This window comes from Natator depressus, chromosome 14 (genome assembly GCF_965152275.1).
Source record: "Natator depressus isolate rNatDep1 chromosome 14, rNatDep2.hap1, whole genome shotgun sequence".
Taxonomy (NCBI): Eukaryota; Metazoa; Chordata; order Testudines; family Cheloniidae; genus Natator; species Natator depressus.
In genome coordinates this window covers 25,055,838-25,069,083 of record NC_134247.1, presented here as the reverse complement: position 1 = coordinate 25,069,083, position 13,246 = coordinate 25,055,838, and the positions used below count along the sequence as shown (strand labels likewise).

General features: G+C 46.6%; 1 protein-coding gene across 2 annotated transcripts in view; it reads left to right on the top strand.

Moving 5' to 3' along the window:
• Positions 1-292: 292 nt before the first annotated feature.
• Positions 293-13,246, top strand: part of ELAC2 (elaC ribonuclease Z 2) — a 31,231-nt gene continuing 18,277 nt past the window's right edge. The window contains exons 1-11 of one of the 2 annotated variants that reach the window (XM_074970539.1): positions 293-537; positions 993-1,043; positions 1,335-1,405; positions 3,065-3,129; positions 4,489-4,546; positions 8,829-8,897; positions 9,501-9,656; positions 10,476-10,534; positions 11,312-11,370; positions 11,469-11,541; positions 12,777-12,889. In XM_074970539.1, the coding sequence (XP_074826640.1) occupies positions 293-537; positions 993-1,043; positions 1,335-1,405; positions 3,065-3,129; positions 4,489-4,546; positions 8,829-8,897; positions 9,501-9,656; positions 10,476-10,534; positions 11,312-11,370; positions 11,469-11,541; positions 12,777-12,889 (1,019 nt within the window). The remainder of the gene's footprint in view (positions 538-992; positions 1,044-1,334; positions 1,406-3,064; positions 3,130-4,488; positions 4,547-8,828; positions 8,898-9,500; positions 9,657-10,475; positions 10,535-11,311; positions 11,371-11,468; positions 11,542-12,776; positions 12,890-13,246) is intronic. The other variant, XM_074970540.1, reaches the window with a different exon arrangement.

The window sequence follows — 13,246 nt, the reverse complement described above, 5'->3', positions numbered from 1 at the left end:
CCTGGCTACTGAAATCCCATTGGTTGGGATGTGACACAAAAAAGATGCTGAATTCTCATTAGCTGATGGGTGTCCGGTAAGGGAAAGAGGGGAACAAATGCTCGATTTCGATTGGGCGGCGGTGTCGTCACATGAGAGGGAAGCTTGCCGCTGATGCCGAATGTTTATTGGCTGAAGGTGCGCCATGGATGCGGGGAGCGCTGCGCGATTGGTAAATGTGTAGCATGTGGGAGGGGAGGGAGGCCGGCCGAAGGGCACGTGTGGAGGAGGCTGGGTCGGGCCGGGCTACTGAATGTGGGGCTGCTCGCTGGGGCTGCGGCTGGGGCGCCGCTGGACGCCGCTGCGCCGCGCCATGTCCGGGGGCCCCGCTCCGCCGCGCCGGCCCCGGCCGCCCAAGGACCCGTTGCGGCACCTGCGGGCCCGGGAGAAGCGGCGGAGCTCGGAGTTGGCCGGACCCAGCATCGTCTACGTGCAGGTGGCGGCGGCTGGGAGCCGGGACTCGGGCGCCGCGCTCTACGTCTTCTCCGAGTACAACCGGTCAGTGCCGGGGGCTGGGTCGCTCCCCCGTTGGGCTCTCCGCGCCGGCCTGGGCCGCCTACTTCCCCGCGTCGCTGGCTGCGCCCCCACCCCACGAAACCGCGTGTGGCGCCCGGCCCGGCTCCTCCTGCCGGCCAGGCCCTCGGCACCCTGCCAGTAGCGCTCCCTGGCTCTACGCCCCTTCCGGGCTGTATCCGACTTAGCGCCCCTGGGGGCCGGGGTAAACTCACCCGCCCTCCGGTGAAGTGTCCCTGCCCCTGCGGAGCCTGCTGGCTCCCCAAACAGGAGGATGCTACACTGGGCCCAGCCAGGTGTCTGCGCGGCCCTATCCGTGCTGCAGGATTTATACACCCCCCTCTGCGGAGCTTTCCTCTTAAAGTGGGGCAAATAAAATTAAACTATTTTGATATAAAAACTTGCCGCTTTCTCTAATAAGCGTTCTAGTCTCATTCCAGGTATCTCTTTAACTGCGGGGAAGGGATCCAGCGCCTTATGCAGGAACACAAGTAAGTGTCCTTACTGTTTCGGAGTAGTCGCCGTGGTAGTCTGTTGCTGCAAAAAGAACAGGGGGACTTGCGGCACCTTAGAGACTAACCAGTTTATTTGAGCATAAGCTTTCGTGAGTTACAGCTCACTTCATAGGTCACGAAAGCTTATGCTGAAATAAATTGGTTAGTCTCTAAGGTGCCACAAGTCCTCCTTTTATTTTTGTCCTTACTGTGTTGTTAAAGGAAAAGTTGTAAGAACGTACAGGCTGCATTTCAGTTATTCCATAATCCAAACCTTTTTCTTCTCAGGTTAAGAGTAGCTCGTTTAGACAACATCTTTCTGACTAGAATGAACTGGGCGAATGTTGGTGGTTTGTCGGGTAAGTGGGACTGGAGGTGCACACTTTGTAGCTTGTTTAGGCTGAGTTTATTGCATACACTAGGGGCTCCTTGCCTCCCTCCGTATCCCTACAAGAAGCTTCCTGTGTGCCTCCCTCACAGCTCCCTCGATTTCAGGGGCTCCCTGCAGCTTCCACAATCTGCCTCTGGCAGGAGTTCTGGGGGTGCCCCCGCCCCCTATGCAAGGGGCTCTGTGTGTGCCTCCATTTTCCCTTCCCGCCATAGGAAGGCCTCTGCATGCACCCTGTCCCCCATAGCGGGTTCTTCCAATATACCTCCCACCACAGGTTGTGTTCCAACCATTCTCCCCTAGGACAGCAGCTCTGTGTGCATCCCCATGGCAGGGGCTCTATATGCACCCCATTTTCCTCTTTCCCCTGTTGCATGGTCCCCAGTCACACACGCCCCCCAGGGATTCTGTGTACCTCCCATTTCAGGATCCCCTCTTCTTACCCTATGCCAGGAGTTCGGTCTGTCCTTCACTCCTTATCGGTGCCCCTTCTCCCTGTAACACATTAATTAAGCTCCACTGGGTGGGTAGGAAGAGATGAAACAATAGTATTATTCAACTAGAAAGCTTTAATGGGTGTCATCAGCTGTGACTCTGCTAAAGAGCTCATGAGGGCTTCATGTGTTCCCTGTTTTCCCACTTGTGGTTTTCTGGTCCTCCTCTTCTCTTCTCTCTTCCCTCCCCCCCACCCCCTGGAAAAAAAAAAGAGAAAATAGGGTCTTGCCCACTCACTGATGCCTAGAATATTCCTGGAAGTTTGCGATTTGATCAGATGTGGTGTTTAACATTTAATGTGTTACAGACAGAGAAATGCTTTTAAGTTGTGCATATGGACTCTCAAGTTGGCCAATTAATACCTTGGTGGAGTCTGTTGTTAAACCGAGTTGCTTCCAGCCTTGTGCTGTACATATTGGTTTGTCATCTAGCACCCAACTGCAATATAGATGAATCTGTTCTTGTAATGTAGCTTTCATGCTTGGACCGGACCAACTAATGTGGTAAATGGTTCTCAAAATGTCATGTCTGTCTAAACTTCCGTACTTGCTAGCAATACCAAAGATTCTCCTAACAGGAAAAGGTGGGGGAAATTCTTTCTATTCTGTCAATTTACTTTGTGTGTTAGTACTTGGTATATAGCCAGATTCTGTTTCCCTTTAGTAGTCCATTTCCCCTTTGTTGGTAGGGTTTCTTTGCAGCAAGGGAGAGTGGAAAGGTGTTTCAGAAGTAAATGATGATAAACTTCCCAAAATTGGGACTCTGAAGTACTTTCCACTACAGCTCATTCTTTTAGTGTAATTTCCATCACTGTAGCACCTGTGTCCCTTCCCAACACTTATGGATTTATCCTCCCAACATCCCTGTGAGGTGGTCCTTGTTTTACAGATAAGGATCTGGGTGCCAAGAGAAGTGACTTGCTCAAGGTCACACAAAGCAGAGCTAAGGACTCGACCCAGATCTCCTGAGTCTCAGACCAGGACCTTAATCACAGGGTATGACATTTCCTTGTGAAAAAGGGTGTAAATTGGACAGATAGTGGAAAGTGAATTACAATCTTTGCTTTGGAGACACTTCCATGGGTTCATGATGAAGGCTGTTTCCAAAGCTGCACTCTCCCTGCTCTCTCTTCCAGGAATGATTCTCACCTTAAAGGAAATGGGGCTCCCAAAGTGTGTTCTCTCAGGGCCACCACAGCTGGTGAGTAGTTGTTTTTCTGGGGTTTTTGTTTTTGCTTTTTGGAAAGTGGGGACCCTCTAAGAGTCAGACTTTCTCCTAAAAAGAAAAGGAGTACTTGTGGTACCTTAGAGACCAATTTATTTGAGCATAAGCTTTCGTGAGCTACAGCTCACTTCATCGGATGTGAGCGAAGAGCTATGGCTGGGTGCTGAGTGACCTTGTAAAATGCTCCTTCTGTGAGGTGCTGCTCTAACTGAAGAAGTGCCACCTGTAATTGTTTGGTTCTGCTTTTGGGGCTGGCTTCACGGTGTGTACAGCTCGCTTGTGAGTTGTGCCAATTTAAAACAGCTCTAGGCAACAGCAAACTGCCACCACTTGGAACACTCTTGTCTGCTAATGGCTCACTAGTAGATGGAACAGCCCTTCTCCACCTGTCTCCCTAAACAATATGATGGGGCAGTTCTTCTGGATGTGCCTTTTTAAAGCAGCAGTTAAGGGTCTCTGCAAGTGTCTGAACAAGTTCTAAATCTGCTGTGCTGGTAGGAGGCACTGGTTACATAGATCAAATGCTGGTCTCAGTATCTGGGCTGTTGGTTCCTCTTTTCAGCATTGAATTTCAAAATTGAATTTTGACTTTCATATTTGTTTTCCTAACCCCTGTCCCAGAAAGTGCTTGCGAGGCAGGAGAACTCTCTAGAGATCTCTGGCCAGCTTGCTCATTCTGAAGCTGTTAGGACCATATGTCCGTTCCAGGGAGACACTGTCCTAAACTAATGTACAAAACCGAATGTACTTCTGTGGCGGACTACTATGGTAAGAAGAAATGTAGTGTCCATTTTTTCTCCTTGTAGTAGAAAGAGAGCCTGAAGCCTGGGGCACGGTATCAGGCCTAACCTAGAATCAGATTTTGTTACGAAGCAGATGCCTGCTTTGCAGATTCACTGTCTGGTATATAAACTTGGCAAGAACATGGCTGATTTTGCAAAAACACAAAACGCTCCTAAGAAGTGCAAAGAACTGGGTACTTGCATAAACACAGTCTGGAAGGATGGTGCCAGAACACCCCAATACCAAGTTATGGTATAAACAAGCTCCCTGAAGATGATACAGGGACATACTGAGTCTTCTTAAAGATAAGGTCCGGGTGATGAACGGAGATATTTTGGTGACACTAACAGGTACAAGGTATAGGCTGGGATCCATTTTTTTTTTTTCCTGCTAGCTGGGAGTTGCGCTTATGATTTCTCTGCACCTGAGAGAGAGTCTTTGCTTGAAAAAGTTACCTAATCTGAGTAATAAGCAGGCAATGACCTCTCTGTAGGTGATGATTTTTCACCTTGTCTTTTTTTTTTCTACTCTTCTTCCCGCCTCCCCCCCCAGCGAAACTACCTGGAAGCTATCAAAATGTTTTCTGGCCCACTGAAAGGAATAGACCTGGGTATGTACAGCAGTCATCTGTGTGCACTTACTGTCTGCAATGTCTACACTTTATTGATGCATATATCTGTCTGAACAGCAGCCTCAGGGTGTTAAAGGAGCTCTCAAGGACGATGAGGCCATTGCAGAGAAGCTAAATGAATTCACTTAATCAGTCTTCACTGCAGAGGATATGGGGGAGATGCTCACATCACAGCTGTCCTTTTCGGGGTACACATTGATCGTAGTATCGTAGGACTGGAAGGGACCTCAAGAGGTCATCTAGTCCAGTCCCCTGCACTCATGGCAGGACTAAGTATTAACTAGGTCATCCCTGACATGTGTTTGTCTAACCCGCTCTTAAAAATCTCCAATGATGGAGATTCCACAACCTCCCTGGGCAATTTATTCCAGTGTTTCACCACCCTGAGAGTTAGGAAGCTTTTCCTAATGTCCAACCGAAACCACCCTTGCTGTAATTTAAGCCCATTGCTTCTTAAATGCCTCAGTAGAAGGGGTTTTAGAACAAATTTATTACTGTTTAATTGATCGGTCCCCAGGAGCAGAAGGAACTCAAATGTGAAATTGCAGAATTACTAATTAGTAGATAACCTATCACTGAAACAAGCCTCTGTACCCGATGACTGGAAGGTAGCTAATGTAACGCTGACTCCAGAGGCGATCCTGGCAATTACAGGTTGGTAAGCCTAACTTCAATATTGGGCAAATTGACAGACTATAGTACAGAACAGAATGATCACAGATAAATAAACATGTTTTGTTGGGGAAGAGTCAACATGGGTTTTGTAAAGGGAAATCATGCCTCACCAATCTACTAGAATTCTTTGAGGGGGTCAACAAGCATATGACCCAGAGTGGTCCCCGCACTACAGAAAGCCTTTGACATTGTCCCTCTCTAATGGCTCTTAAGGAAAACAAGCAGACATGGGATAAGAGGGAGGGTCCTCTCATGGATCAGTAACTTCTTAAAAGATCAGAAACAAAGGGTAGGAATAAATGGTCAGTTTTCACAATGAAGCGAGGTCCCCCAAGGTCTGTACTGGGACTGTTCTGTTCACTGTCCACTCCCTTTTCCAGATTTATGATTATGTTGAAGTGGCAAGGTTTGCAGATGATACAAAAATATTCAAGGTAGTTAAGTCCTAAGCTGACTGTGGAGAGTTACAGGGTGATCTCATTAAATGGGGTGGCTGGGCAACAAAAGGGCAGGTGAAATTCAGGGTTGATAAGTGCAAAGTAATGAACATTGGAAAAAATAATCCTAACTACACCTATACAACTGTGGGTTCTAAATTATCTGTGACCACTCAAGAGAGATCTTGGAGTCACTGTGGATAGTTCTCTGAAAATGTTAGCTCAATGCCCAGCAGCAGTCAAAAAGGCTAACTGTTAGGAACTATTAGGAAGAGGATAGAAAATAAAACAGAAAATATCATAAAGCCACTATATAAATCCATGGTGCACCCACACCTTAAATACTGTGTCTAGTTCTGTTGCTCCATCTCAGAAGTATATAGTGCAACTGGAAAAGGTTCTGAAAAGGTAACAAAGATGATCAAGGGTATGATACAGCTTCCCTAGGAGGAGAGACTAAAAAGATTAGGGCTGTTGTGTTTACAAAAGAGACAATTAAGGAGGGATACGATAGAGGTCTACGTAATCGTGAATGGTATGGGAAAAGTGAACAGAGAAGTGTTTATCCTCTCCCACAATACAAAATACAGGGGTCACCCAATCACTTTAATAGGCAGCAGATTTAATACAAAGAAGAGGAAGTATTTTTTTCATACAACACATAATTAACCTTTGGAACTCATTGCTGGGGGTGCGGTGACAGCCAAAAATATAGCTAGGTTAAAAAAAGAAATATCCAAAATGGTCAGGGATGCAACCTCATGTTTGGTGCAGCCCTACACTGACTACGAGAAGACTGGGTGCATCACTCAACTGTAGCGCTGGGACTTGCCACTGTTATAGACATGATACAGGGCTAGATGGACCATTCGTCTGACCCAGTATGGCTGTTCCTGTGTTCTTCTGAGGCAAAGCTCCAAGCTGTAGCCACTGCAGCCTCTGAGAAATGAAAAGAGAATGAGTTCTTCTAATTGTTTGTTTTGGAGTCCCTCTGGGGTCTGGTTTCCAAGCTGCTTTAAGGGCATTTCCATTTTGTCACCTGGTTTCACCACATATCAGAAAACACAGGAGTCACCGCAATGCTTGGTTGTCTTGACATCTTGTTTTCCAGGATCAGGAACACGTTGGTAATGTCTTGATGATAACTCAGTTTTAAAAGAAAGTGACAAGCTGCCTGGCTCAGGGATTGAGAATTGGCAACAGATCCTATCCCATCCAAGTCACTGGCTCAAACCCAGCATGCTGTTTGGTGACCTGTGTGAAATGAGTGGTTTCCAGTCCAATTCCTGGTAGACAGCTCTCTATGTATCTCAAACATTATCACAGCTCTCATTTTTGGGCATGTTTGGAAATGGAAGGCCAAGGGTTGACTGGGCCCAAGGAATAATCTCTGCCTTACTCTTGATACGGGGTAGCTCTTCCAGGGGAGGGGAGAGAAGAATACAACACATCAGCTGATGGTCCAACTAGTGTGTTATCTTGTTTATGACAAAGGCCAATGCCAGACTCTTCAGAAGAAGGTGCACAAAACCACCTGGACAACTAGTGAAAAACTAACTTGCATGTAGGGGAAGCCAATGGCTGGCTTATGCCCTGATGCCGTGATCGTTCCCCTCTATTGGACATTGGTGAGCTCTCATCTGGAGTATTGTGTCCAGTTTTGGGCCCCACACTACAAGAAGGATGTGGAAAAATTGGAAAGCGTCCAGCGGAGGGCAACAAAAATGATTAGGGGCTTGGAACATATAACTTATGAGGAGAGGCTGAGGGAACTGGGATTGTTTAGTCTGCGGAAGAGAAGAATGAGGCGGGATTTGGTAGCTGCTTTCAACTACCTGAAAGGGGGTTCCAAAGAGGATGGATCTAGACTGTTCTCAGTGGTAGCAGATGACAGAACGAGTAGTAATGGTCTCAAGTTGCAGTGGGCGAGGTTTAGGTTGGATATTGGAAAAACTTTTTCACTAGGAGGGTGGTGAAACACTGGAATGCGTTACCTAGGGAGGTGGTGGAATCTCCTTCCTTTGAGGGTTTTAAGGTCAGGCTTGACAAAGCCCTGGCTGGGATGATTTAGTTGTGGATTGGCCCTCCTTTGAGCAGGGGGTTGGACTAGATGACCTCCTGAGGTCCCTTCCAACCCTGATATTCTATGATTTAAATCCCTTCAGTTGTATTAATTTCCAGGACCAACCTCATCACCTTTTAAAAACAATAAGTGATGGCATTTGTCCCCCTCCCATCTTCTAATGCAGCAATCGATTTGATGAGCGATCGCATGGCTAGCTTAGCATGTACGTGGCCGAGGTCCTGTGCATGTGCTGCTGGGATTTCTCCATTCTTGTGAGCAGGAAGTGGGTTTTTTTTTTTTTTTTTTTTAAAGGAGCATCATTTCTGAGCTATAACATACTGAGCAGGTTTCTTGCACTTCCCTGCCCTGGGGGGGATGTAATGCAGCTTTCCACTATTGCTTTAGATACAGACTTGTGACAGATCCACTCCTGATCCCATTGCTGTTAATTTATTACATGTGTTACAAACTCTGATACAACTTCCTAATGTACTATTCAAAGTAAATAAGATGTTATCTGATTATAATAAATCTTTTTGGTGCTGCAGTGCAGCATTTGCCATCTATTGACATCATACTGAAAACAGTTTGTAATTATGTGAGTGCTTGTTTTATTCTTCAGAGTTTAAGTAGCAATTCATAAATATATAATACCTCTGCTATCTACAGAGCCAGACTTAGGGCTGTCCCTGCTTTAAGCATCATCTTGGGATTGTATAAAGGCAGAATGGAAACCTTTGTTTTTTAAAAAAACAAACAAACCTGAGGCCACAGAAACCCTGGCCTGTTCAGGGATGTGCAATGATGAATTGTTTTAATCTCTGCCACTTAGAGCAGTTGTGAGTATAATTGCTTTTTCTTGAAATCATGTATATTTGTCTTTGCAGTAGTGGAGAGTTTCAGCAGCTGGCCTGAGGAAACTGCCTGATTAGCTTCTGTGAGATGCATGCTCCTGAATGTTTGTTAAAACATGTCTCTAATTTCCAGGGTGCTTTGTCAACGTTCCTGGAGTCTGGGGCATCTGTTTGTAGTAACTGCTTCATAGCCACGCTGATGTCTAATGTTTTAACTTTCTTGTTGCTAGCTGTGCGGCCCCATACAGAGCCAGAGTATAAGGATGAGACGATGACAGTCTATCAAGTACCTCTTGTGGGTGAGTACGGACGTCTGACTGGAATAGTAGGAAGCAAAGAGTATCTGGAGCTGCAGTTGGAGAGGGAGGAGCAGGGTTACTTGTTGCAGTAAGGACTTCCTTGAACTGGTTTTGGTATCTGGTTACTGTTTGTAAACCTGAGACATTATAACTACAGGGTTGTGTTAGGTTACTTCTCCTTTAGTGAGAATGTAGCTTTCAAAGAAACCTGAGCCGGTGCCAGACCTTAGGATAAAAGGATGCTGCCTCCTCTAAGAACTCTGGTATTTTCCTTCAGATGATAGTCCATGGAAGAGAAATGGGAAGTTACTGTGATTCATACTTAACTGGCTTTCCATGTTAGGTATGCTCGTACAAGCAGCTGTACTGAGAGCACATGCTTGAGTTTGATAAGGTTTTGTTGCTCTTGGAGAATCTGCTGAGGAAGGCTCTTGAAATGAGTGAAGTGCAATATGCAGAAACAAGGAATCAGGGGCTCTCTTGTCCCTTTTTAAACTGCTCAGGGCATTTTGAAGAAACTTTCTGAGTAAGGCTCCATTTGTGTTTTCTCACTCCTGCCTCCTGAGCAAGCCTGTTTTTTTTTTTCCCTTGGGTTTGGAACAGGAAGGCGTTTAGCCAGTGAGCACAGGCTGCATCAGAGTCCTGAAAGGTCAGTCCAAGGTGGAGTCAGCCCCAAATGTGCCCCAGAGCCTGGATCTCCCGCCGCTGAGCAGCAGTGTCCGGAGGGCGCCGAGAATAGAGAAGCCCTGAAGAAAACAGGTGCAGGAACTTGTATTTTCTTGTACTTCAACTTGTAATTGGAACAAAAACTCTGAAATGTTGGTGTAATTTCTCTCCTACACAAATATTCTTGGTGCAGATCAGAAAGTGCTGGTCCTCTCTGCTGACATATTGCTTGTGGGTAATTTGAGCAGATGGAGAACATGAGGCAAAACAAGATCCAGTGGTTGGATGCCGAAGCTAGACGAATTCAAACTAGAAATGAGACACAGATTTTTTTTTTTTAACATTGATGGTAATTAATCATTGGAACAACTTGCCTTGGTACCAGGTGGATTCTCTGTCCCCCTCAAGTTGTGAAATCAAGACTGGGCGTCTTTCAGATGTTTTTGGTTTGAGGGAGGAATCCTTGGGTTGGAATTCTTTGGGCTGTACTATACAACAGGTTAGACTTAATGATCATAATGGTCACTTATGCCTAAGGCTTTGTATCTATCACAGAGGTCACGAAGTCATGGATTCTATGACTTTCTGTGACCTCCATGGTTTCTGCAGTGGCCAGTGTGGTGCTTAAGCAGCCCCGCAATCCAGCCGCTGCTCAGGCAGCTCCGGGCAGCTAAGATTTAGTCAGGTATTTATAGTATAGGTCATGGGCCATGATTTTTAGCTTATTACATGAGTATTTTTAGTAGAACTCATGGACAAGTCATGACTAAATCCTAGCCTGCTTTATGGCCCTTGTGTATGAACTCCACTGGAAGGGATGGGATGCTGTAGGAAGTTGGCACCTTTTGTTTAAGGAAAAAGATGCTGAAACTGCATCATCCTGTGTAACTTTCCCTTCTTTTTTCTTTAAAGATGGCAACAGGAGAGTTGGCAGCAGAGACCCAACCCTGTTGGTGGCTTTCATCTGCAAAGTAAGAAATGTCCTATGGAATAGGAGTTCCTACTTTTTTTTTTTTTTTTAATCTAGACCAGTTTAATTACAAATACCACCACCTAGCAGGGTAGGGTTTTTTGGATAGTTATTCTATGCCAACCTTTGTATCCAGTAACACTGCACTCAAATCTAGCGATTGAGAATCGGAGGGGTTGGAATGCCATCTGGGGCTTCACACTTAGAAGTGACCCACAAAAGGAGAAGCTTTTTTAATTTGCTGCTTCATCAAGGCTAGAAAGATTTTTATTTCTGCTTGTCTATTACCCTACAAATTCAGGTCTTGTTGACCCTGCTCTTCCTAGAAGACTCTATGGGTGACTGGAGAACTAGTGAGGTTGAGACTGGACGCATAATGGCAGTGAAAGCTCATTTTGAGTAGGAAGACTTTTAGTTGCTGTTTAAAATACAAAAATAAAGAGCTACCCAAAGTAACACTTCTGTAAGTCAGCTGCTGAACACTCAAAAGAAAAACTTACTCTCTACCTCTATGGGTTGGAGCTCCAGAACCATACCTCTGGGCAGGACAGAGAGGACTTGATGTGCCTGAGACTTAAAAAAATAAATAAATAAAATAAATTCCTGAGGAAAAATCTCTCCCAAAGGCCCTCTTCATGGCTCATTTCAGAGCCAGTAAGGGCATGAACCCCATCTTTGCCCCTCCCCTTTTTCCATCCATGTTTAAACATTGTAAAGAGTTGGTAACTCATTCCATGGGACCTTTGAGAAACACTTCTTTCTTTTAAATTATTTTCAGCTTCACCCGAAGAAGGGAAACTTCTTGGTGGCCAAAGCGAAGGAGCTGGGCCTGCCAGTGTAAGTATGAGAGCCCTGCCTGTGTGCTTGGGTGGTGGGAGGATCCTGGTCGTATGGAAGCTGTCAATCTAATGCTGTCTTTGTGTTCTCATCCTTAGTGGGACAGCAGCCATTGGCCCCATCATTGCGGCGGTCAAAGATGGAAAGAGTGTCACGTTTGAAGGCAGAGAGGTATGACGCTCTAGGCTATCCCAGCTGTGTTGCAGGCTGGGTTTGTAACCAGTGCTCCTTATGGGACCATCTCTTCCAGAATGTTGTTGTAACTAAATGCCACTCATACACCAACCACAATCATCCCCTTTTTTGGGTCAGAACGGACTGCAGCTGTAACCAGTCCAGTCCTCTCAGCTCTCCTGTTTCGTGGTAGGATTGGTTGAACTGTCCCTGAACCATACCTCTTAGTGGCAAGTACAAGCCTTGCGTGCTTGTTCAGATTCAATAGCCTTCCTTGGCAGCTTGTTTCAGTTCCAAGCTTTCCCAGGCTCATTCCCTCGGTAACAGGTTGTCCCAGGGTCCCTGTCACTGCAGATGGGACAGTATCTGCCATCCCAGGAAAAGGGTTGGCGATACACACGGAAATGCCATGTATCCCATGCCAACAGTGTGGTGGTTTGTTCCTCTGCTTCAGTGGCTGGTCCAGTTGTAGCAATTTGAGTCTGCGACAGCCTGTGAGCTAATGAAGCTGGTCCATTAGCTCAGGCAGTAGGGGTGCTTATGCTTTCAAACCCAGAGAGTGCCTACACCTGACCCACTATAAACAGGGGTCCCCCTCACTGATTACACTTGTTCATCATCCTGTGACACCCCCCCCCCCCCCCCCCGTGGTTAAAAGGCTCTGTTTGGGGATAGATTAAGACGGATAATCTCCAAGGCTAGTGGCTGGTGAGGGGGAGAGACCCTAACTGTGGGTGTTTCTGGTGGATCCATAAACAAAATCACTGCCCCCCCTCAGGAGATATGAGTGAGCAACAACTGGCCCTGCTTCCCAAAGTAGCTCACAGGTGCACGCCCCAGTGCACAGAGGGAAAGCAGCTGAATTTCCCTCAGGTGCAGCTGAGAGGCTTCTTGCTTTGTTGAGGCCATTGTGAGGGATCCATTGGGCAATGTGACCCAGCAAAATCAATGAGAGAGGAGGAGAGAAAATGATTCCAGTGCCAGAACGGGTAACTGGAGCATGAGTCCTTGGACTTGCTGACCATTGAGCAGAGCACCCTGGCGCCTAGCTGGTGAGCAAGCAAGTTCTGTGAGGTCCCTAGCTGGCTGTGGAAGAGGAATGAAGTGAGGCTGGTGACTGAGCAGCATGTGCTGTTGGTTATGTTGCCAAAAGGGAGCTGCATACCCAGGCATGCTCGGACAGCAGGTACCATAGACTGACCAGGGTGTAACCCTTGTGTGCCTCATTGCAGATCCTGCCCGAAGAGGTCTGTACTCCTCCTGATCCAGGCCCTGTGTTCATTGTAGTGGAATGTCCTCATGAAGGCTTTGTGGATGCCGTCTGTGAAAATGACATGTTCCGCAGGTATAGTGGAGGTGGAGGGAGGGAAGGGTGTTCCCTGGAATACAGGGTTGGTGGAGGAGGCGTATCAGGCTTGAGTACTTTTTTATGAAACTGAAAATCTCCTGTTAGCCTGGTTACGAATGGAATTTGACATGCTTCGTGGGCTAATGCCAGAGCCACAGACAGCAAAGTCACCCTGAATGGCCTGGTTAGGAAACCTGCAGATAGCGCACCGAGATATAGAGCCACCAAAAAAGATGAGCAGAGGCACAGAAGTTGAAGTATGAGAGGCAGGGCTGTGACAGGGTGTTTTCTGTGCAGGGTACTTGACTTTAGAACTCATTTCCCCAGGGCCTGGAAGTTATCTTCAGGGCACCC